Here is a 25,727-nt window from a genome sequence, read left to right as displayed (position 1 = left end):
AATAACTCCCCATTCCTCCCTTCCTCCAGTCCCTGGCAACCAGCATTCCACTTCTACCTCATGAATTTGACTACTTTAGGTACCTCATATAAATGGAATCATTCAGTATGTGTCCTTTTGTGACTAGCTTATTTCACTTACTATCCTCAAGGTTCATCCATGCTGTAGCATGTGTCAGAATTTCCTTCCTTTTTAAGGCTGAAAAATATTCTGTTGTATGTATATACCACAGTTTTTTGTCCATTCAGCAGTCAGTGAGCATGGGGGTTGTTTCTACCCCTTGCTTATTGTGAATAATGCTGCTATGAACATGGGTGTACAAATATCTCTTCAAGTCCTCACTTGTACATCTTTATATTTAAAATTTTTTGCACCATGGAAATTGTATTAGTAATCAATCGCTGCATAACAAACCACCCCAGCACCTGATGACCTATCACGATGATTTTTTATTTCTCCCAGTTCTGCCGGTTGGCTGGGTGGTTCTTCTGCTTCTTTACCTGGCCTCAGTCATGGGGTGGCGTTCAGCGGGAAGATCTGGTGGGCCCAAAGGTCCAAGTTGGCCTCATTTGCATGTCTGGCAGTTGGTCCTGGCTCTTGCCTAGTTCTCCTCCACATGACCTCTTATCCTCCAGTAGGTTAGACCATTTTCCTTACATGTAGGAGTTGAGAAGTGTTCAAGGTGGGGAAAGTCGAAGCTGCAAGGTTTCTGAGGTGTAGGCTCTGGAAGCTGCACAACGTCACTCCCGTTATCTCCTTTTGTTAAAAGCAAATGTCAAGGACAGCTCAGGTTCAAGGGGTGGAAATGGACTCCACCTCTCGAGAAGAGTAGTGCAAAGAATTTGTGGCCATAGTTAATCTACCACAGGAATATATTACCTACTCAAAAATATTGCATAAAAAGGTTTATAAATAAATCTTAATGATATGGGAAAATTCATGTTATAATATTTTAAAAAGCAGAGAGCAAAATTGTATATGAATTATGATATATATCTGTATCTCCATTGTTTCCTGGCTGCCTCCCTGACCCCTCTGTTTTCAGTGTTTATTCCTGTCTCCACTGGAGATAATGGCTCAATTCAAAAAGGCTCAAATAGTGAGGAATATGGATTATTTTACATAACAAAAAAATTCTGAGGAAGGGGAGCTCCAATGACTGAAAATGCATCTACTCACTCATGTCAGCAGGGACGCAGAGCCATGTCAGCACTTCAGCCTGATTCTCAGGCTAGTCTCCCTCATGGCTGCAAGGTGGCTGGTGCTGTTACCAGAGTCACATTCAGAAATGACATCCAGAGGAAGAAGAGGTATGCATCTTTCTCGTGTCTCTCTGACCCTCTCTTCTCTTTATTTTGAAAAACTTTAAACTTACAGAAAAGTTGAGAGAGTGGTGCAATGACTATATACCCTACACCCAGATTCAAGAGTTGATAACATTTTGCCACACGCCACAATTGCTTCATCTTTCTTTCACTCTGTGTGATATATGTGTGTATACATATTGTTTCCTGTATCATTTGAAAGTTGCAGACATCATGACACTTTACCCCTAAACAACTCAGCCTATATTGCCTAAGAATAAAGATGTCTCTTCTAGAACCACAACATCATCACACTTAAGAAAAATTAACAGTAATTCTCTAATATCACTAAACATTTAGTCCAAATTCAAATTTCCTCAGTTGTCCCCAAAATGTGTTTTATAGCTCATCTTTTGCAAACCAGAATCCAACCAAGTTTCATACAGTGCATCTGGTTTTATATTTCTTTGGTTCCTTTTAATTTAGAACATTCCCCCAATTCGTTTTCTCATGACATTGAGATTTCTTTTGAATTATTCTGATTTATTTCCTTATGATGTCATTTATCTTGTTCCTCTTGTATTTGTATTTCATATAAACTTCAAAATTAGATTTAGAAGCTTAATTAGATTTATGTTAAACCTTTTTGGCAAGAATATTTCATAAGTGGTGTATTGTACATTGTGTCTCCTTTTATTAGTGAGGCAACTTTATCAGAAGCCCCAGAGTGTATTTTTCCACAAGTGTCCTTGGCCAGAGCAGGGAAATATGCACCGTCCTGGACCAGTCACTGGTGATGGAAGTGGAAATACCATGCTTAGGTTCACTAATCAGAAGTACCTCTGTGGGCTGAGGATGGTGCCTGGCTCCTCTAAAGGAGGAGGATGGATACATGCACAAAAGGGTTCTGATAGGAAGGAGGAAGCAGGCAGCATCCTTTCCCTGACGCCTTCTGTGCAACAGCAAGTTCTGTTGGTGCTACCTTTACCACATGTCTGATATTCACCACTTTTCTGCATCCCCACTACTACACCTGTCCAAGTCACCAACAACTCTGACAGGGTCTCCAGCTATAAGCTCCTAACCAGTCTCTCTGCTTCCAATCTATTCTCCCAACAGACACCAGAGTTGTCTTTTAAAATCTAAGTCAGATTATACCAAACCTCTGCTTTAATTCCTCCAGTGGCTTCCCAGTGCACTTAAGATAAAATCCTCAAATCTCAACCCGGCCTACAAAACATCACATCACTCGATCCCTGCTTACCTCTCCAGTCTCACATGGTCCACCCTTCTGCACACTCAGTAAGTGCCAGCTACACAGGCTTTCTCTCTGTTCTGTGAACGTGCTGAAACCTTTACTGATGCAGGGCTTCTGCACATGCTGTTCCCTCTTGTAGAACGTACACTCCCCCCCAACTCTTTTCCTGGCAGTAGAATATAGTAGTTGTTATGGGCTGAATTGTATTTCCCCCCAATTCATATATTGAAGTCCTAAACCCCTGTAACTCAGAATGCGACTGTTATTTAGAGATAGGGTCTTTAAGGAGGTAATTAGGGTAAAATGTGGTCATTAGGGTGGTCCCTAATCCAGCATGACTGGTGTGCTTATAAAACATGAGATTAGGACACAGACACACACAGAGGGAAGACCATGTGAGGACACAGGGAGGTGACAACTCTGCTGACACCTTGATCTTGAGCAGCTAGCCTCCAGAATTCGTGTCATATTAAAGCCAACAGGCCAGACTGACTCTTAACGTAAAGAATGAAACTCATTTCTTAACAGAGGCCATGGAAAAAATAAGAGGTGGAGCAATATTCTGGAACAATAAGGCATAGCTCTTTAAAATGTAACAATCAACCAAAGAATAGTCTTTATTGGGCTACAGCCTGGAAAGAAATCTTATTATATTTCATCCACAATTACACAGATGGATCAGTTAGAATCATCAGGGAGAGAGTCATATACTCAAAGAAGACACAGGGAGCATATGCCACAGCTAAAGGCCAAGTTAACAAATCGTGCTTCTGTGGTCATTTATTTCTTACTGTTAACTTTTTGGTTAAGTGCTGAGCTTCTGCCTTGATTATAACCCTGAATGAATAAAAGTGTACGCATATTTCAAATATATTGGTTATGATACCAGGAAATTAAACCAAGGAAATACTTTCATGTGCTCATAGTTCTAAAAAAAGATAGCAGTAGTATCTATAAAAAAATTAATTTCAAGATTAGCAAATAATAGATGTTCAAATAATGTCAGTCGGTGACACTGTGTTATCCATAACATAATATTAAAAGTTCTTAATTTTTCCTCTATTGCTATTAACTAGAATTCTGCCTTCAGATTTATATATCCACAGGCTCATAACACCTTTAGTATGCATTGCGATAACTAGAAATGGCTGTATTTTTCAATATAGATGGATTGGCCTGGAGATAAGGAAACAAATGAAATAGGTCCATCAGAAAGATGTGAACTTGGGTACTGGAAATAAAATGGAAGAGAAGTTATAATAGCTAATGGTAGCTGTAAAAAAATAATTTTTAACAAAATTGTATAATGACTCTCATACAGATATAAAATGAACACATGTCAAAAACTTCATTTAATTCATTAATTGAGAGAACCAGGAAGATATTACAACCAGTTCAAAGGAGTATTCAAAGTACTAGACATATACAGGCAGTCAGGAATGCTTAAGTAAATCTGCTTAATAGATGCGAAACTGGCAAAACTGGTCAATATCCATAGAACAATAAGCAACTGAATCTCCTGCGGACACAATTCGCATATTTATGAACAAGAATCATCTGCATTACTGTCAATATTCTGCAACTTGCAGAATTATAATATAGCTCAAAGACAATAAAGGCACAGAGACCCCACAGAATCAGATAACTTGGACAATGTCTAGCTTTCCACTGAGACACCAGCAATCTTTTTTGGTCCTTTTAAAAAGTCTTTCTTAATGTTGTCCCTACAGAGCCCACTTGTGTTGAGTGCCTATTACGGGCCAGGCACTGCCCCAAGTGCCTTAAATGTATTAACTCGTTTAATTCTCATGAGAACCTTATGAAGTAGGTTCTATTATTTTTGTTTTTGTTTTTGTTTTTTTTGTGTGAGGAAGATCAGCCCTGAGCTAACATCCATGCTAATCCTCCTCTTTTTGCTGAGGAAGACTGGCTCTGAGCTAACATCTATTGCCAATCCTCCTCCTTTTTTTTCCCCAAAGCCCCCGTAGATAGTTATACTTCATAGTTGCACATCCTTCTAGTTGCTGTAGGTGGGACACCGCCTCAGCATGACCGGAGAAGCGGTGCGTCGGTGTGCGCCAGGGATCTGAACCCGGGCCGCCAGTAGCCGAGCGCACGCACTTAACCGCTAAGCCACAGGGCTGGCCCAGTAGGTTCTATTATTATGTCCATTTTATAGGTGAGGAATCTGAGGCACAAGAACAGGTAAGTCTGTCACCCAAGGTCACAAAGATAGTAGGAGGTGGAGCCAGGATCTGAATCCAGGTAGTTTTGTACCAGCTATGCTGCCATGGATGTATGTGAAGGAAAAAGAATTGATAGGATCTGACTGTTAAATTACATTAGACATAAAACAGGAAAGAGGTAAAGATGACTCTCAAGTGTTTCCCCTGGTTGACTGTGAGGAGGACACTGTTTAGATAAATAAAGAGACTAAGAAGAGGAATTAGTTTGATTGGTTTTTACACATGTAGACTTTGAAGTAATGGCAAGATGTCTACGTGGAAAAGTCCAGCTGGGCAGGAGATCAGAACTGGAGATGTAGATGCGTGATTTCTTTTTTTTTTTTTTTAAGGATAAGGTTTAAACTGTGGTATTGAAAACACTAGTGTGTGTCTGTCATAGCTAAATGACAGAAGCCCAGAGGGAAGAGACGACATTATGCAGGGGGAACTGAGGTCCTGCTACTGCATAGGCCAAAGACAGGCAGTGTCAGGGAGTAACACCAAAGCAGGGTGAATTGGCTAGAGTTCTTAGGTCCAGACAACAGGGTACCCTCCTTTGGGTGTAAAGAGAAATATTAAGCTGGAGTCACAAACGCGAATGGCCAGAGTTGAGGCTGAAAGGTAAACAGAGGCCATATCAGCGAGGGGCATCATCTAACGTGCGCAGTAAATGTTGTCAAGCAGGGAAGGGTCACAATTAGATGTACATTTTAGAAAGAACCAGTCTGGCTGCAGCATGAACAGTTCGGGCAAATCTGGGCAGGAGGTGTCACTGGGATCCCGATGTCGGCAGCTGCTGGCTTGGACCAGCTCACTTGGTGGCAACTAGACCCAACTCTAATATAACGGGCCTGAGGGTAACAGTACCAAACGAGGCTCACATACCATGCGAATAAATATTTAAAAGTTATAAATCAAGCTAGTAAACTGTCAATTAAAATTTCCTCTACCCTCCTACCTTGATACATACATGCTCATTATGACCGGGAAGGGAGGGGGGAAGCCTGGGCGGGACTGACTGGATTTAGGCGGGGCTTTCCTGGAACCAAGGCAGAAAAGCGCGGCGACGGCCTAGATGCCGAGGGCCACAGCGACACCTGGCTCTCCTCGGAGCGCCGTCCCGAGACGCTTCCCGCCGCCTGGAAGCAAGCGGGTGGACCTGCTGGGGGCGTGGCGGGGCGTGGCTGCGCGCCGACGGCGCGGGGTCAGAGGGCATGCGGCGTGGGTGTCATGGCGGTCTCCGCGCTGGGGTCGGCGTGGGGCCCGCTGCGACTTGGCGTTCCCGGCCTGTGCCGCCGCCGGCCGCCCCGGGGCCTGTGGGCGCGCGCGCGGCGGCTCCCGGGGCCCGCGGGGTCGGGGCGGAGCGTGGCGGCGGCCAGCGGACTGGGCGCCTCAGGCACTGACGGCTACTGCATGGAGCTGCTGCGGTGAGCGAGCCCGGCCTGCCCCCGGCGGGAGGTCGGGGCGCCGCCGGCGGGCGGAGCAGCGCCTTCCTGGCGGCCCGCTGCGTGTGCGCTTGGGTTGGCTCCGGGTGCGGGTGTGTGGGGGACTGAGGCAGCCGGAACTTTCACACGCGTCGCAAGAGTGTGGTAAAATTCCTTGTTTGTCACTTTGCCTGAACCTTAATGTTTACCTAATTAAACGTTTTGCATGCCTAGCCTTTTAAAACTTGACGATTAGTAATTAATTTTAATTACAACAGTAGCTAACTCTGAGACCTTAATTGTCAGCCACTAGGCAAAGTAGTTTACAAGTCATTTACTTAATCTTCATTACAAATTGTGACGGTCAAAGGTAGACCTACAATTTAGAGTTATGAGGATTAAAGCATTTAGAACAATGCCTGGCACAAAGCAAGGGCACAGTGAGTACAGTATAAACCGTATTATCTCATTCAATAGACGAGGACACGGAGGTTTAGAGAGATGAGGGAATCTACCTGAGGTTCAGCAGAATAGCCTCATAAAGTCGGGGGCTTGATGACCCGTTTTGTTCGCCCTGGTAACACCGAAAGGCCTGGCATATGGGAGTCGCTGTTAATCATTTGTGGAGTCAAGTTGGATGAATCGGGTCGCCGGGAACATGTGGGCAGGGGCTGCCATGGAATCCAGGCCTGACTGCGGCAACAGATGGCTTAGCACCCGCTGCCCTTTTGCTGCCCTTGATTCGTAACAGTGGTAAAAAGGCTTCAAGTACCCGGCTCCAGGACTTCGGAGAAGTGCTAGAATCCTACCTTGGATTTGATTGGGCTAGTAAATCCAGTGAATCCCATTTTAGCAAAATGTAGCATAACACAATAAAATTCCCATGCATTTCAGCGTTTTATTTTGTATTTAAACACTTTCTTATGGTGTTCCTCTCCTCCCTTATTGTTGATTATTTATAGGGGCAACAAGATAGCAGTAGTGGAAATCAGGGCATTAAAAATTGTAAAAGCCCAAACTGCTAAAAGGTTATATTTACTTTTATATATTTTAAAGTTACTTATTTATTTTGTGAGGAGGACTAGCCCTGAGCTAACGTCGGATGCCAATTCTCCCCTTTTTTCTTGAGGAAGAGTGGCCCTGAGCTAACATCCGTGCCCATCTTCCTCTACTTTATATGGGACCCTGCCACAGCATGGCTTGACAAGCAGTGCATTGGTGCGTGCCAGGGATCCGAACCTGCGAACCCCGGGCCAGCAGCAGAGCGCGTGCACTTAACCGCTTGTGCCACTGGGCCAGCTCTTAAAGTTATTTTTTGATGATAAAAAATTCAAGTTACTGGGCTGGCTGGTGGTGTAGTGGTTCATTTCACGCGCGCTGCTTCTGGGAAGCGGGGTTCGCAGGTTCGGAAGGGGCAGGGACCTATGCACGCGCTTAGCAAGCCATGCTGTGGCAGGTGTCCCACATATAAAGTAGAGAAGATGGGCACAGATGTTAGCTCAGGGCTAATCTTCCTCACCAAAAAACCCCCAAAAATGAGTTATCAAAATGTATATCACTCGGGCCAGCCCCGTGGCCTAGCCGTTAAGTGCATGCGCTCCGCTGCTGGCGGCCAGGGTTCGGATCCTGGGCGCGCACACATGCACCGCTTGTCAGGCCATGCTGTGGCTGCGTCCCATATAAAGTCAGGGCTGATCTTCCTCCCACACACACACACACACACACACACAATGTATACCGCTCATACCCTTGTCCAGTGTAATTTTTCTTTGACACCAGTAGTATCCTGACTCTTCTCCAGAGGTGAATAATCACTCTTATTAATTTCTTATGTATTCCTCCACTAATAGTCTATGGATATCATATGACAGCTTTTATCAAATATATATTTACACATGGTAATCTGTCCATGTTGGTATTTGAGTGGAATGGAGGCTGTTGACTCTAGAGATTTATTAAAAAGCCTGGATTTTGCAGGCAGACCTGATCTGAGTTTCTTACTCCTAGCTCTGTCACTTGGAACAGTTACTCTCTTTAAGATTCAGCTATTTCCTCGTTTGTGAATTTCTTTTTTTTTTTTAAAGATTTTATTTATTTATTTTTTTCCCCCCAAAGCCCCAGCAGATTGTTGTGTGTCATAGTTGCACATCCCTCCAGTCGCTGCACGTGGGACGCGGCCTCAGCGTGGCTGGAGAAGCGGTGCATCGGTGCGCGCCCGGGATCCGAACCCGGGCCCCCAGCAGCGGAGCGCACGCGCTTAACCGCTAAGCCATGGGGCCGGCCCTCGTTTGTGAATTTCTGCTCCTGCTTTACAGCCTGGTTATCAGGAGTAAATGTGATGATGTATATAAAAATGCTGGCACATAACAAATGCTCAATAAATAGTTTTAAAATAAAGACAAAATGAAACTCGAAAGGAAGATTAGAACTTTTAGTTTCTAATTGTCCATTGATCTTTGTAAGATTTGGCCTCTGAAATTATTTGTGCAGAATTGTTTTGGACATGTATGTTATGCAAGGCCTCCAAATACCAGAAAAGATACCAGGCCATCACTTCAGGGTAGCCAGCCGGGTCTCTCCTAGGCATCTAGGTTCCTGGGAAAATCTCACACCTAATCTCTCACATAGGCTTCTTGGGGTTTGGTTTTGAGGAACGCTGCCCCAGGCTTTGGGATTAGTGCTGTAATAAGGAGGTGAGGGAGTGCTATTGGTCATGTCTGCAAGTGTACTTGTTTTCCATCCTCCTCCAGCCTCACTGGGGAACCACTTCTTTCTTTGTGCCTCAGTGGTACAGGTCCATGGAACTAGCATAGCAGTCGTAACACCAGATATGCTTATTTCTCATATGTCTGTCTCTCCCTACCACACTGAAGTCTACACCTATCTTCAGTGTCTAGCACAGTGCCTGGCACATAGTAGGCACTGAATAAATGTTTGAATGAATGAATGAATGAATGAAGGTTATTGGCCCTGTTGCTGTATAAAGCCATCATAGTATGGCATTTCTCACTATTTAGAACAGTTCTCAAGTAACTGGGCCTTGGTTAGCCACTTAAATAAGTGGGTAATATTGTTTAGAAAAATTTCTAACCAAAATTTTAAAAAAATTGTTCATAGGGCAAACCCTTAGCTGTATAGAATATCTTATTTCTCAAGAGTTGTTACAGTTCTATTATAGCTTCATTTCATTTTCATTTCCCTATAAGAAACTTGAACTACCTCACATCTCAGTTATTTTTAGGAGATATGAAACAGGCGGGTTGTCAAGCTTCATTTTGCAAATTAGAGAATAGACATGGCTGGTACCATTTCTGTCAATAACTAGTTGAATGACGGAAGTAAGATTGTAGTTTTGATTTCTATTCAGTGCTTTCTCACTGTTTCATATTAACTTTCAAGTGTTTTAAACACTTTTGAAGTTCAGAGACTGTTTATAGTAAAATAAAATTTAAAGTATTTATATTTGTATATATTTAAAAGTATAAACTGTTGAGCTGTTTTGCCCATACTGTCCCTTTTGTATCTGAAACCGCTAATGGTGAGATTTTTTCGTAGAGCTGTCTTGTGATAGCAGCGTTACTCTTCATGATCTCTTTCTGTTGTTTGTGTGGAGGCTGGGAGAAGTTGTGAAGGGAGTGGCTAGAAGGGGTTTAAGGTCTCTGTTAGGCACGCAACAAAATGTGAACCAATTGAAAAGTGGGGTAGTCTGAATTTCAGTACCTAAACTCCATGGAATGAGATTGGACTCATTTTATATTGAATACTGTTTTATAGGAAATAATGTTACAATAAGGTTCCAATGTAGTACAATGAAAGTAGCCTTGTCATTAGGCAGTCTAAGTACTTTATACTTGTCATCCTAGAATGTATATAGTAAGGACTATATGTTTTTAACTTCTTATTTTGAAGTAATTTCAAATTTACGTGAAAATTACAGAATAGCACACAGATCTCCAATATACTCTTCATGCAAATTCCCTCATTGTTAACATTCTGAACCATTTGAGAATGACATGTAGACATGATGCCCTATTACCCCTCTTAATGTTTTGGTGTATATTCCTTAATACACAAGGGTTCTCTTCCATGTAACCATAGTACCACCAACAAAATCAGGATATTAAAATCGATTCAGTATTACCATCTCATCCACAAACTCCATTCAGATTTTGCTGATTATTCCAGTATGTCTTTCATACATCTGGGATGATGTGCTACATTTAGTTGTTGTAACTCTTTAGTCCTCTCCAGTCTAGAACAGTTTCTTAGTCTTTTCTTATCTTTCATGAGCTTGACATTTTTTGAAGAGAACAAGCCAGTTTGTAGAATCTCTCTCAATTTGGGTTTATTTAATGTTTCCTTAGGATTTATATGTTTTGGGCAGGAATATTACAGAAGTAATGCTGTGCTTTTCTCAGTATCGTATCAGTATCGTAACACATGGTGTTGATTTATTCTGTTACTGTGGTGTGAACTTTTTATTACTTGGTTGAAAAGGTGTCTTTCAGGTTTCTCCCTTGAATTTAATTAATAAGAATGTTAATTTGTAAGTAATAGATATTTTGTGAGGAAATACTTCAATACTGTGTATATCCTGTTTCTATCAAACTTTTTCCTGTTTAACATTTTCAGACATGATTTTTGCCTGAATCAATTATTACTTTGATAGTTATCAAATGATGATTTTTTAAAAAAGATTCCATCATGTCTTCTAGATTTGTCAGTTGGCATTGTACTGGTTGTCAGGTTTTTCCTTCTTTTTGTATTTATTCATTAATTTATATTGGTATGGACTTATGGAGTCCTGTTACAATCTGGTACTATCACTATTTTTTTTGGTGCTTAAATTATCCCAGACTTGGCCAATGAGAACTTTGTCAAGCCAGTTTCTTTGTCATTTTGACAAGTCCCTCCATTCTTTGAATGTTTCTTTACTTTCTGCTCAAGAAAGTGTTTTAGGCTTATCTTGTATTTCCCCTGCTGCAGCCCTGGACTTGGTCATTCCTCTGAGGAGTCCTATTTTCTTTCGGTGGAGGATGGTATTTAGAAATTGAGATCTAGGCGTTAGGTGTGTTCAGTGATACTGGGGGTTTATGGGGTTATCATTGCTTCTAGGCTCTCAGCAGATGCCACTAGGAAACGTAAGTATGTGTGAGTGCGTGTGCGTACCCATGAGCTCACCACCCCACGCACACCCCTATATTGTTTTCTGTCTTTATGTCTTATCTATGTATTTGTGTATTAAAAACCGTGAGTTCATACCAATACTTGCTAGAACTGTTTTCTTGATTTCTACTTCTGTCGCTCATTTGAATTCTTATTAAAACCAAAGTGATTCTGAAACAATTAAAATTATAAGTACTATATAAGTCAAAATAAATTGATAGAGATTGATTATTTCTTCTCTTTAACTGGTCTGGGATTGGGGGCAGTTACTTTTTTTTTGTAATTGTAGAGAAACAGGTGTAAAATATTAGAAGTTGTAGGCCTATTTTGAATTGAAGTCTTGTTTTCAGTTAATTTTGGTCAGTATTTTTTTGTGTGCAGTTTGGAAAGTGAAAAGTAACTATCTTTTTTTGCCTGTTTGTTATAGGAAACGAGATTATGAAGGCTATTTATGCTCCCTGCTGCTCCCTGCAGAATCCAGAAGCTCTGCTTTTGCACTCAGAGCCTTCAATGTGGAACTGGCTCAGGCTGGTATTAAAATACCTTAAAAAATTATGTGCAAATATGGTGATATAGTGTGTTTAATGCTGAACAATAAAGACATATAGTTGTAATTTGTATGTTAGATGTGTTTAAGGTCTCTGCTGGTGATTTCTTTCTTCTGCTATTTAGGCGTAACAATTGAATTCCAAAAATAAAAGTAGCTAATGAACTTAATGTTTCTGGAAATTCCATTCTGGAATTTTTTTATTTCTTTTTCTAAGGTTATTATAAAACTACACAATTAACATTGCACATTTGTCTGTTAATTGAATAGGTTAATTAGAGTATTACTGCTTATCTTTTCTAACATTTGCATAATTTACATGTATATGGCAGTTGTTTAAAGCACTTTTTAAATTGAGTTTTTAGCTTGACTGTAAAATGGGTAATGGAAGCAAATATAGCAAACGCAGACCTTAGATCATACTAACTCACTTTTGTCTGAAGAATTACAAAGGAAGGGGAGACCCTTCTTTTTCTTAGAGTGGAAAGAACATGTGCTGATTCAACATAAATTGAAATGGAGGATGGAAATGAGGGAGTTGAAGTAGAGTGGCCTTGATCTCAGTAAATTAAATGGAGAGGTCTGTTATTGAGAGTGAGGGAGCAGGGGAGGGTTTGGAATCTTGAAGAGGGTGGCAAGCTTTGGCCTGGCTTCTCTAGTGAATATGATAGGAAGTGAACTATGAACGAATAAAAAGAAGTGAGTATAGTGCTGAGGCACAATTGAGGTTAGACACTATGAATCTGCAGAGTCTAATGGACTCTAACTATTTTTCCTTGGTGTATTTCTAGAAGTCATGGGTCCATATTTTTTCACCTCATCCTTTTCCAGGTGTAAACTACACATCGGCATCTTAAGTCAATCACGTTAGCAATAAAGAGACCCCATTGTGATCTTCCATCATAACTTTAAAATGATTAAAATTCCATTTTTAATAAATAAACTCTTAGGCTTCCCCCTGAATTCTCTGTCACTTTGTAGGAGTATCTTGTTGCTTTTTTGCACACACAATTTTGTTTGTTCATTCAACAAGTATTGTCTAAAATGTGCTAGGCACTGTTTTAGGTACTGGAGTGTAGCATTGAATAAAACATACAAAGTCCTTGCACTCAAGGAACAAGCAAGTACTGTGTAATGTATTGGATGGAAACAAGTACTGTGGAGAAAAGGGGATAGGGAAGGCTGGGTGTAGCAGGGGTTCCTATTTTATGTAGGGTGGTCAGGAAAATCCTCGCTGAGAAGGTGGCATTTGAGCAAGGATTTGAAGGAAGCAAAAGAGTGGGCAAAGAGTATTCTAGACAGAAGGAACAGCAAGTGCAAAGGCTCTGAGGCACAAGTGTGCCTGATATGTTCAAAGAAAAGGCTTGTGTGGTACAGCAGAGGAGGGAGGGGAGTGTGGGAGGAGATTAGGTTGGAGGTACCTGGGCCAGAAAGGTAGGGTCTTGGAGACCTGTGCAATCCCTTGGCTTTTAGTCTGAGATGGGAAACCATTGCAGGGTTCTGAGCAGAGAAGGACATTATCTCTTGGCCATGTTTTATAAGGATTACTTTTGATGCTGTGTTAAGGAAAGACCATATGCCACTGGGATCTCAACACTAAATATTGCTAAGAGATCCACCCAGCACCAAGACCGTTAAAGACAAAACCACTTTTTATTTGGAAATAATTTCACACACACACACACAAGAATAGTACAAAGAATACTCATAAACCCTGTTGTTAATGTTTTGCCCCATTTGCTTTATCATTTTGTCTCTCTGTACATATGTATATATTTGTATATATATGTGTATATATATGTTCACACACACATTCTTCTTTCTATGAATCATTTTAGAGTAACTTGATTATACCATGGCTCTTATCCCTATAATCTTGAGTGTGTATTTCATAAGAATAAGAACATTCTCTTACATAACCAAGGTGCAGTTATCAATTTGAGTAAATTTGACATTGTTACAATACTTTAATTTACCATCTGGTTTGCAGTTTTGTCAAATAACCCAATAATGTCCTTTATGGCATTTTTTTCCCCATCTGGGAAAAAAGGATCTAATCTAGCATCGTATATCGCATTTAGTTTTCCTTAGCCTCCTTTAATCTGGAACATTTCCACAGCCTTTCTTTGTCTTTTATGACATTAACATTTTTTAAACAATACTGTTCCTTTTTAAAAATAGAATGTTTCTTGTTTGGAGTTTATGTTTTCTTATGATTATATTATGTATTCCTAGCCTGGTATTTACTACCTAAGTGGTGTATGTCCTTTTCAGGGAATCATAAGGAGGCATGAAATGTCCATCTGCCTCTTATTGGTGATATTAATTTTGGTCACCAGTCAACGTGTTGATATTTTTTCCTTGCTGCTAATAAGCAATCTAAGGAGACATTTTAAGACCATGGTCCTCATCAAAATTTACCTCCTAGATGGCCAACAAGTATGTAAAAAGTTGTTGAATATCACTAATGATCAGAGAAATGCAAATCAAAACCACAATGAGATATCACCTCACACCTGTCAGAATGACTATTATCAAAAAGACAAGAAATAGCAAGTGTTGGCAACGATGTGGAGAAAAGAGAACCCTTGGTGCAGCCACTATAGAAAACAGTATGGCGGTTCCTCAAAAAAATAAAAATAGAGCTACCGTATGATCCAGCAATTCCACTTCCGGGTTTTTAACTGAAGGAAACAAAGACACTAACTCAAAAAGATATCTGTACCCCCACGTTCGTAGCAGGATTATTTACAATAGCCAAGATATAGAAGCAACCTAAGTGTCCATCAACAGATGAATGGATAAAAAAAATATGGTATATAGATACAGTGTAATGTTACTCAGCCATAAAAAAGAAGGAAATCCTGCCATTTGCAACAACATTGATGGACCTTGAGGGCATTATGCTAAGTGAAATAAGTCTGACAGAGAAAGACAAATACCTTATGATCTCGCTTATATATGGAATCTCAAAACAAAACAAACCAAAAAACCCCTGAGCTCCTAGATACAGCAGAACAGATTGGTGGTTGCCAGAGAGGAGGGTTAGGGGGTGGGTGAAATGGCTGAAGGGGTCAAAAGGTACAAACTTCCAGTTATAAAATAAATGAGTCCTAGAGATGTAATGTACAGCATGGTGAATATAGGTAATAACACTGTATTGTATGTTTGAAAGTTGCTCAGAGAGTAGATCTTGAAAGTTCTCATCACAAGAAAAAAGTTTGTAACTATGTGTGGTGAAGATGTTAACTAGACTTACTGTGATCATTTCACAATATATGCGTTATATCTCAATTAAAAAATAATTTACCTCTTAGATTTAGCACACGTTGGTGATTCTTGACTGAACCTAACGCCATTCTCTTTTTTTTTTTAAAAGTTCATGCTTTTTTCTTTTTTTTTTTTAAATTTTATTTATTTTTTCCCCCAAAGCCCCAGTAGATAGTTGTATGTCATAGTTGCATATCCTTGTAGTTGCTGTATGTGGGACACGGCCTCAGCACGGCCGGAGAAGCGGTGCGTCGGTGTGCGCCCGGGATCCGAACCCGGGCCGCCAGCAGTGGAGCGCACACACCTAACCACTAAGCCACGGGGCCGGCCCCCTAACGCCATTCTTAATCAGTTGTGAGTCAGGGAGACAGTCTAAAAAGAAGATTTTCTTTTTAAAAATTACTTAGTGAATGAATGAATCAGTTTATTTATTTATTTATTTTAAAGATTTTATTTATTTATTTTTTTCCCTCCAAAGCCCCAGTAGATAGTTGTATGTCATAGCTGCACATCCTTCTAGTTGCTGTATGTGGGACGCGGCCTCAGCATGGCTGGAGAACGGTGCGTTGGTGCGTGCCCGGGATCCGAACCCGGACCGCCAGCAGCGGAGCGCACGCAGTTCACCACTAAGCCACGGGGCCGGCCCTGAATCAGTTTATTTAAATGTACATATAGTAAAATTCACTTTTTGTGGTGTACAGTTCTATAGATTTTGAAAAATGCATTGAGTCACGTATTCACCACAGTAGTCATGATACAGAACAATTTCATCAACCAAAAAAATTCCCTCATATACCCCTTTATAGTCAACCCCTCCTCTCACCCATAATCTTTTGCATATCCTTATGGTTATAAGAGCTGTGAGTATGCAGAGCATGGGATAAACTACTACCTTTTTGAGCCATAATTTCTGTATTTGTAAAATGGCCGTATTGGTAATGACCCCGTGAGTTTGTTGTGAGGACTGTGATCAGATAATCTCTGGGGCATTACTTAGCACAGGGCCTGGCAGACATTTGATAAATTTGATAAATGTTGGTTCCTTATCCGCCTCCTCTAAAAAGCCCCTGGTTCTATTTCATCGGTTATCTTCAGACTTAAAAATATTTTTAGTATTACTAACCTAGTGAGGATTGTTTTTCTTCTACTTATTTTTTAAAAATTTTTTATTATGGAAAATTTCAAATATAGAATTAGAGAGAGTAGTATAATGAACCCCTATATACCCATCACCCAGCTGCAACTGTTACTAACTCAGAGCCAATCTTGTTTTTCCGTCTCTGTCCATACCCACCGCATCCCCACTTCCGGGTTGTTTTGAAGTAAGTCTTGTAACTATTTCCATCTGTGAATATTTCAGTATATATCTCTAAAAGATAACTCACTTTGAAAAAATAACCACAATAGCATTGTCATACATTAAAAATTTAACAGTAGTTCCTTAATATCGTTAAACATCCAGTGTTCAGATTTTCCCAATTGTATCTCTCTTCAAATCAGGATTCAAATAAGGTTCACATGTTGCAACTGGTGGATCTATCTCTTAAATTTCTTTTAATCTAAATATTTTCCCTCCCTCTCTGTTTTTTTCTTGCAGTTTATTTCTAGAAGAATATTGCCTATTTTTGAATGCTTGAAAATATTTTTTTTTTTTTGGTGAGGAAGATGGGCCCTGAGCTAACATCTGCCAATCCTCCTCTTTTTTTTTTTTTTTTTTTTGCTGAGGAAGACTGGCCCTGGGCTAACATCCGTGCCCATCTTCCTCCACTTTATATGGGACGCCTGCCACAGCATGGCCTGACAAGTGCTGCGTCACTGTGCGCCCGGGATCCGAACTGGCGAACCCTGGGCCGCCGCAGCAGACCACGCGCACTTAACTCCTTGCACCACCAGGCTGGCCCCAAAAATATTTTTGAATAAGTAACAAATAATTTGCGGCTTTTACTTAGGAAACTCATAATGCCAATGATTTAACTGATAGATAACTTCAAGGGAAAATTGAAATGTACAGAATTAAACTTGTTTTTGGCTGAATTATGTGATTATGAAGTCACGAATATTGACTTTTGAGACTGTAAACAGTATTTATTAAAGTTTTTAAACCCTGTTTACAGGTTAAGGACTCAGTCTCTGAGAAAACAATTGGACTGATGCGAATGCAGTTTTGGAGGAAAACTGTGGACGATATATACTGTGACAATCCACCACACCAGCCTGTGGCCATTGAATTGTGGAAGGTAAAAGAAAAATACTGCTTTTAATTTGTAAGAATGTTATTTGAGCATACTTCTGATGCATACAATTTGGATAGTGGCAATGGGGAATCTATCCTGAAAATATTCTTAGGCTTGTGTAATATTCAGGTCTATGTTAGTTTTGATAAATGAATTAAAAATCATCTGCCGATAATTTGCACAGATCTTTGATGTATTTCTTTATTAAAGGAAAAAAAAGGGAATCTGGTCTCTTTATGTTATAAATTACATATTTATTTTCTACACCTTGGGTTGCAGAATTTTTTTTTTTTTTGGTGAGGAAGATCAGCCCTGAGCTAACATCTGCCAATCCTCCTCTTTTTTTTTTTTTTTTTTTTTTTTGCTGAGGAAGACTGGCTCTGGGCTAACATCCGTGCCCATCTTCCTCTGCTTTATATGGGATGCCGCTGCAGCACAGCTTAACAATTGATGTGTCGGTGTGCGCCTGGGATCCGAACCAGCGAACCCTGGGCCGCCGCAGTGGAGCGCGAGCACTTAACTGCTTGCACTACCGGGCCAGCCCTGGTTGCAGAATTTAAACCCTACAAATTTTGAGGCAACGGCCGGTAGGTTTTCTGTTCTGTGTGCCCAGCAGCTCCTTATCTCAGTGCTTTAATCCATATTCTGGGCTGTAGAAAAACATGTATTGATCTTTTGTGAAGGGAGACTTGCTCCCACCATCGTCCAGGCACAAATCTAAAACTACTTTGTCTGGTTTGATAGAATTGCTTATTCGTTGATAAATTTTAGGTATTAGAGAATGGAAACCTATGGACTAGAGTATTATTTGTATAGCTAGATGTATGTAGTAAATGGTTTACATTAAAGCAGTTATATGGACCCCTCATTCATAAACAGCCATGCAGAGTTTAGAAATATGCTAAACTATGAACGGAGGAAGGGAATTAGGTGTCGTTCGTCACTGATCTGTATCCCCATTGTAATATGATAGTGCCACAAGACAGTTTCTATAACAGGAGCCCCTGACAGGCTTGACAGTGGTACACCTCTTCTCAGGTCTGCGTGCCAGCAGAGGCAGGCCCCATTTCTGGGCCCCAGATTGACTTCACAGAGCCCCAGTAAGGATGGAAAGCCAGGCCCTCTCTCCCCACCAGGGACTGAGAAGAAAAAGTGGATGGGAAGCTGTGAGTATTAGATTAGTTGTTTGTCTCTATTTGTCCCACTTCTAGAACCTTGACCTAGGTGACTCAGTTTAAAGATTTTTTATTTATTCATTTTTTTTCCCCCCAAAGCCCCAGCAGATAGTTGTATGTCACAGGTTCACATCCTTCTAGTTGCTGTACGTGGGTCTCGGCCTCACGTTGGACGGAGAAGTGGTGCCTCGGGGCGTGCCCGGGATCCGAACCCGGGCCGCCAGCATCAGAGCGCACGCACTTAACCGCTAAGCCACGGAGCCGGCCGGTGACTCAGTTTAGAGAAAAGTTTCTGTGAAATCAGAAACTCTTTCTATTTATTATTTTATACACAAACTTGACTGCAGTAGAGTTTTATGCTAAGACTTGCATTGAAGTTTCTGGCCTTTGTCAGGAAATATCATGGAAGATCTGAGATTCCTTTAACACAAATTTATCTTCCCTTGGCTTCTCTTAAAAAAATCAGAAGACAGGCCAGTCCTGGTGGCCTAGTGGTTAAGTTCGGCACGCTCCGTTTTGGCGGCCCTGGTTCAGTTCCCGGGCGTGGACCTACAACACTGGTCTGCCAGTGGCCATGCTGTGCTGGCGGCTCACATACAAAAAGAGGAAGATTGGCAACAGATGTTAGCTCAGGGAAAATCTTCCTCAGCAAAAAAAAAAAAAAAGCAAAAACCAGAAGACATATCTGAATTACAGAATGTTTACATGTATGCCAATTTTTCCAGTTTTAATAGCTGCTTGAATCTTGATGATTGATGTTGTCCAGCATTCTGATGTGACTGGTGTTGAAGGTTAATAGGAATATTTGAAAGAAGCAGGCAGTGTTCAGAGCAGTTGTCCCCATTGCATGTTCTCCATTCTGCTGGAGCATGTGCTGTTGTGCCCCTGTCCACTGAAACTTTCCATTGGTTCTTTCGGGAGTGTCAGCTCCTTTAGAAGATGAGATAGGGAACCAGTGACAGTGTGTTGTCCAGAGAGCACTTTCCTGCCGCCGTGTTTCGTTGGTGCTTTTTGGTACAAAATAGTTGAATATCCATAATTTCTTATACATTTGATATGGTCTTCTCCATTTCTCTGTGTATTAATGTTAGTGCAGTTTGAATTTATGTATATAGCCCAGGTTTTTATTCTATGTGGCTTCTATTTCCAAAGTTCTTGATACTTTATTCAGCAGGTTTTATATTTCTTATAAATATTTATTTTTTACCTTGATCTCTGATTTCCTTCAGAAGCAGACAGAAGAGCTATATTTTGTGGCCAAGGAACTACACCTGTTATAGTCTCAGCCTTGAGTAAATAGAATCTGAGTTTTTTTTTTTTTTTTGGTGAGGAAGATCAGCCCTGAGCTAACATCCAATGCCAAACCTTCTCTTTTTTTTTTGCCAAGGAAGATTGGCCCTGAGCTAACATCTGTGGCCATCTTCCTCTACTTTACATGGGACGCCGCCACAGCATGGTGTGACAAGCGGTGTGCACCCGGGATCCGAACCCTTGAACCCCGGGCCACCGAAGCGGAATGCGTGCACTTAACCGCTTGTGCCACTGGGCCGGCCCCAGGAATCTGACTTTTTAGTGACTAAATATTTTTAAAGTACTTTTATGTTCTAAGAATGGTGCTTGATGGTGTGGTTACAAAGATCAAACATGCCCCACCCCACTCAGACTCGTAAAAAATAAAACAAGATCAGGACTCTGTAATGACTGAGGATTCCCAGGCTGGTTCCTGGGATTGGGGAGAAAGGCCTCTAGGGAGTCCTGCTGGGTAACAGTAGTAGTACTGAGTACCCAGAACCAACTCCATGCAGCCCTTTTAGCTTCTGTTAGATTTCTGCCAGGCAAAGTGGGCTCTGTTCTCCGTGCTTCCACCCTTTGTCACATAAATGTGTGTCGATGAGCGTGCTAGCCTATGCATTTTACTATCAGTCACATCTTAGAGTCTTCAAGTATAGGATATTCCAAAGACTTTGTTTCACTACCATATTTATTTATTGTGAAAATATACTTAGTGTTGGCAAGAAAACTGTGTTTTTAAAACTTATTTGGAAATAATTTCAAATTTTCAGAAAGGTTACAAAATTTAAAGAACACTTTACCCTTTATCCAGATTCACGTGTTGTTAACATTTTATCCCATTTGTTACTCATTTGTGCAGTGCTCACTCACGTGTGCATATGTGCTCTCTCTCTATGTGTGTGTGTGTATTTTCACACTCGTAATTTTTTTTTGAATCATTTGAGTGTAAGTTACATACATCATGGCCCTTTATCCCTAAGTACTTTAGTGAGTATTTCCTAATATTTTCTTATATAACCGGAACAGTTATTGACTTTTGTAAATTTAACTTTGGTCTGACACTTTTACCTAATTTTCCATTTATATTCCAATTTTGTCAGTTGACCCAATACTATCCACTATGGTATTTTTCCCCTCCAGTATAGGATCCAGTCTCGGGTCAGATATTTAGTTGTCATGTCTCTTTAGCCTACTTTAATGTGGACCATTTCTGTAGTTTCTCTTTGTCTTCTATGACATTGACATTTTTGAAGAGTATAGCCCCTCACTTTTTTTAGAACATTCCTTGTTTTGGATTTGTCTGATGTTTTCTCATGATTAGATTTGGTTTATGCAGTCTTGGCCAGAATACTGCATGGGTGGTATGTTCTTCTCAGGGTATCACATCTGGAGGCACACTTTGTCCATCTGTGCTTTCTTGGCATTGTTCATTTTCATCACCCAGTCAAGATGTTGCCTGGTTTTCCCACTGTTTAATTATAATTCCTCTTGCAACTAATCAGCTTTAAGACTATGGAAATATCCTGCTCCTCATCAATTTCCCCCTAAACGTAACATTCATTGATAGTTCTTGTCTGATTCAATCTTTACTATTATGACTATAAAATGATAATTTCCAAACTCGAGCACTCTGTCTGCATTACCAGTCGGCTTTTGGCATTCTGCTATGAGGACAAGTTCTCGATCTCCTATATTTATTTATTTGTTTATTAATTATTGGTGTGGACTCATGAATTCCTGTTTTTTCCAGTAGTTTGTAATTCGTTACTATACTTATTCTGGAGTTCAAACTGTCCCAGATTTGGACAGTGGGAGCCCCTTCAAACTGGCTCCTATGTCCTTATGACGTGCACCCCCGTCAGTTTTTTGAGCACTTTCTATTTTCTGGCACAATAAAATATTCTGGTATCATTCTGACTTTCCCTTGCTCTGGCTCTGGAATCACCCATTTTTCTAGCCCTGTTTGCTTTGGGGAGAATGGTAGTAGAGACCAAGATCTGGGCACTAGGTGTGTTCTTTCCTATTGGAGTGTCTTACTTGTTAAGATAACACTGTACCCTGTAGATTATTTTCTTTGGACTTTTAGTTACTCTTCATTTTTGGAGAAGTGGTTGTTTTTGCTAAATAGACTCTTTATCCTATGGAAAAAAGTTTGTGTGTCATAAGTAAGCCTAGAAGGCAGAGCACATCACATAACAGAAGCTCGGTATTTAATTCTTGTTTTGAAAGTAGAATCATTAGATTACTAATAGTATAGGAAGAAAAGATAGGTTAGTGGAAAAGTTTTGGACATATTATCTTTACTTGGAACTATTTTGAAATGTTTTCTAGGGACATTTGCTTTTTCCCTGATATTTCTTTAACACAATTGTCCATCTGGTGATGAGTTACGACAAATGTTCCCTTACCTAGTTTTGTATTTGGTTTGTTTACTTTATTGAGATCTGCAGAAGTCATTGCTAGTACTTTGTAAAAACTTACAACACTCTTGTTTTTTTAGGCTGTCAAAAGACATAATCTGACTAAAAGATGGCTTATGAAAATCATTGATGAAAGAGTAAGTTGAAATTGCTGAAGTCTTAAGTTTTTTCTTCCTTTTTAATCCTTAAGCTAATTCTCCAGGGAGGAAATATTTTAATATGTGTATTATATTTTGGAGGAAGGAAAATTTTAGAGAACTGTGCCATTTTATCCATTCTCCACTGCATGCCGCCCACCTCAGCCCTCTGCCCCTTCACCTTGAGACAGACAGGCAGAGACAGGCACCCAGGGAGAGGCATGGGTGTGGACACCCACACTCTGCTATTTTCGTTTTTTTAAATGGAAATTTTCAGACTTATACAAAAGTAGAGAGAATAGTCTAATATATTTTGATGTATCTGTCACCCAACTTTAATAGTGATAAACATGTCCAATCTTATTTCATAAATATTCTACCAACTCCCCTCACCAAGCCCCATTGGATTATTTTAAAGTAAACCCCAGACATCATATCATTTCATCTGCAAATATATATGTATCTTGAAAAGATAAAAAATTTTTTTTTTTTTTTTAAAGGTTTTATTTATTCATTTTTTTCCCCCCAAAGCCCCAGCAGATAGTTGTATGTCATAGGTTCACATCCTTCTAGTTGCTGTACGTGGGACTCGGCCTCGCGCTGGACGGAGAAGTGGTGCCTTGGGGCGCGCCCGGGATCCGAACCCGGGCCGCCAACATCAGAGCGCGCGCACTCAACCGCTAAGCCACAGAGCCGGCCCGATAAAAAATTTTAAAAAACATAATCACAGTATGATTATCATTGCTTAAAAAATTACAGGTAATTCCCTAATATCATCAAAACTTGAGTAGTTATACACATATCTTTATGTACACCAGTACTTGGATCTCTGTCCAAATAGTAGAGGAAACCAGGGAAGTCGGATAGTTCAAGTGAATGGAATCCTATACTAAGTTCTTTGAATTAAATTCTAGTTCCAACCAAGCGTGCACATTGCTCTATGGCCTGTGCTAACTTGTGTAATCTTTCTGACACGTTGTCGGCTCAGTGTCCTCATTGGCCTGATACTTATCACATACTGTTGCCTTGAAAATGTGAGTTTACTTAGTTTATTTGGATACAATTTATTAATAACCATAGGCTATAGTAGTAATCATATAAGCCAAAGTGAGAGATAATGACTTCAACATTTAAAAAAATTGCTCTGTTGGCCTACAGAGTTAATTATCATTAAGAAAATCTATTTTTCAGGTGTCTTCTGTTTTTATGAGGTAAAGAAAATTAGAGCACTCAAGACAAAGATATCTTATTTGTTTAGTGTTAAATAACATTTGGCATTTGTAGAGAGGGATATTTAAAAGTAAAGGACTGGGATCAATCTCCCTGCATTGATCTATAGATTCAGTGCAATCCCTATAGAACTTCCAGCTGCCTTTCTTTGCAGAAATTGGAAAGCTGATCCTAAAATTCATAATGAAATGCGAAGGACCCAGAATTGCCAAAACAGTCTTGAAAAAGAAGAACGAAGTTGGAGGACTCACATTTCCTGATTTCAAAACTTAACTACAAAGTTACAGTAATAAAATTGTGTGGTATTGGCATGGCATAGACATATAAATCAATGGAATAGAATTGAGAGTCCAGAAATAAACCCATATATTTATAGTCAATTGATTTTTGACCAGGGTGTGAAGATAATTGAGTGGGGAAAGAAGAGCCTTTTCAACAAATAATGCTGGTACAACTGGATACCCACAAGCAAAAGAATGAGTTTGGACTCCTACATCACACCATAGACAAAAACTAACTCAAAATGGATCAAAGAACTAAATGTCAGAGTTAAAACTGTAAAATTCTTCGGAGAAAACATAGGTATAAATCTTTGTAACTTTAGGTTAGGCAGTGATTTCTTAAATATGATACCAAAGGCATAGGCAATAAAAAAAAATAGATAATTGGACTTAGTCAAAATTAAAAACTTCAAGAAAGTGAAAAAACAATATAGGAAAATGGGAGAAAATGTTTGCCAGTGGTATATTTGATAAGGGACTAGTATCTAGAATATGTAAAGAACTCTTACAACTGAACAATAAAAAGACAACCCAATTTAAAAATGGGCAAACGATTTGAGTAAACATTTCTCCAAGGAGGACAAACAAATGACCAATAACCCCCTAAAAAGATACTCAGCATATTCTCACTAGGGAAATGCACATCAAAACCACAATGAGCTACCAATTCACACCATTAGGATGCTATAATAAAAAAGACAAACAATAAAAGTGTTTGTGAGGATGTGGAGAAATTGGAAACCTTCATACATCGCTGGTGGAAATGTAAAATAATGCAGCCACTTTGGAAAAACAGTTTGGCAGTTCTTCAGAAGGTTAAACATAGAGTTACCGTGGACCCAGCAAGTTCACTCCCACGTTTATGCCCAAGAGAAATGAAAACTTACATGTCCACACAACACTTGTACACAGATGTTCATAGCAGCATTGTTCATAATAGTCCAAAAGTGGGAACGACCCATAGTCTATCAGTGAATGAATAAACATCAATGTGGTATATCCATACATTGGAATATTATTAATAATTTCTCCAATTAAAAAGAATGAGGTACCGATAGATGTTCCAACATGGATGAACCTTGAAAACATGCTAATTGAAAGAAGCCAGATACAAAAAGCTACATATTGTATCATTGCATTTTTATAAAATGTCCAGAACAGACAAATCCATGGAGACAGAAAGTAGATTAGTGATTTGCCAGGGAATGAGGGGAGGGGGAAATGGGAAGTGACTGCTTAATGGATATGGGATTTCTTTTTGAGGTGATAAAAACATTCTGGAATTAGATAGTAGTGATAGTTGCACAACTTTGTGAACATACTAAAAAACACTGAATTATATATTTTAAAAGGGTAAATTTTATGGTATGTGAATTATGTCTCAATTTTTAAAAATGTAAAAGATTTGGACATATTTTTTTTCCTGGGATCATTGCTAGTGCCATTTTCTCCTGATTGGAAAAAAGGAGGCAGGGGGGTATTACCTTGGCAATAGAGTTTTTGTAAATGTATTATTATAAAAGTGGCTAGATGTTCTTGCTCTATGATTTACATTTTTCTGTTTCTCGAACATAATATGTTCGGGTAATCAACCCTGTTACTTGATTGAGCGTGGTTTCCTTTTGGGGGTGGCATCTGATTATGATCTCCTTTCTTTTTCTAGGCACGTTTTCTTTCTTAAGAGCATGGGCTTAACAGTCAAAATGTATGGATTTGAATCCTATCCCCATCATTTATTAGCTATATGACCTTAGGCATATTGC

At 39.9% G+C, this 25,727-nt stretch overlaps 1 protein-coding gene across 5 annotated transcripts in view; it reads left to right on the top strand.

Moving 5' to 3' along the window:
• Positions 1 to 6,002: 6,002 nt before the first annotated feature.
• NDUFAF6 (NADH:ubiquinone oxidoreductase complex assembly factor 6) overlaps positions 6,003 to 25,727 on the top strand; it is a 38,473-nt gene continuing 18,748 nt past the window's right edge. For 3 of the 5 annotated variants that reach the window (XM_087447629.1, XM_087447630.1, XM_087447628.1), the window contains exons 1-4: positions 6,003 to 6,214; positions 11,805 to 11,904; positions 17,309 to 17,431; positions 22,397 to 22,453. In XM_087447629.1, coding sequence (XP_087303755.1) covers positions 6,018 to 6,214; positions 11,805 to 11,904; positions 17,309 to 17,431; positions 22,397 to 22,453 — 477 coding nt within the window. In that variant the 5' untranslated portion in view covers positions 6,003 to 6,017. Of the gene's footprint in view, positions 6,215 to 11,804; positions 11,909 to 17,308; positions 17,432 to 18,466; positions 18,595 to 22,396; positions 22,454 to 25,727 lie in introns of those variants that run through there. The other 2 variants (XM_087447631.1, XM_087447632.1) reach the window with 2 other exon arrangements.

The sequence above is a fragment of the Ceratotherium simum genome, chromosome 23 (genome assembly GCF_057802395.1).
Source record: "Ceratotherium simum simum isolate JZ-2026a chromosome 23, ASM5780239v1, whole genome shotgun sequence".
Taxonomy (NCBI): Eukaryota; Metazoa; Chordata; class Mammalia; order Perissodactyla; family Rhinocerotidae; genus Ceratotherium; species Ceratotherium simum.
This window is presented reverse-complemented; position numbering and strand designations above follow the sequence as displayed.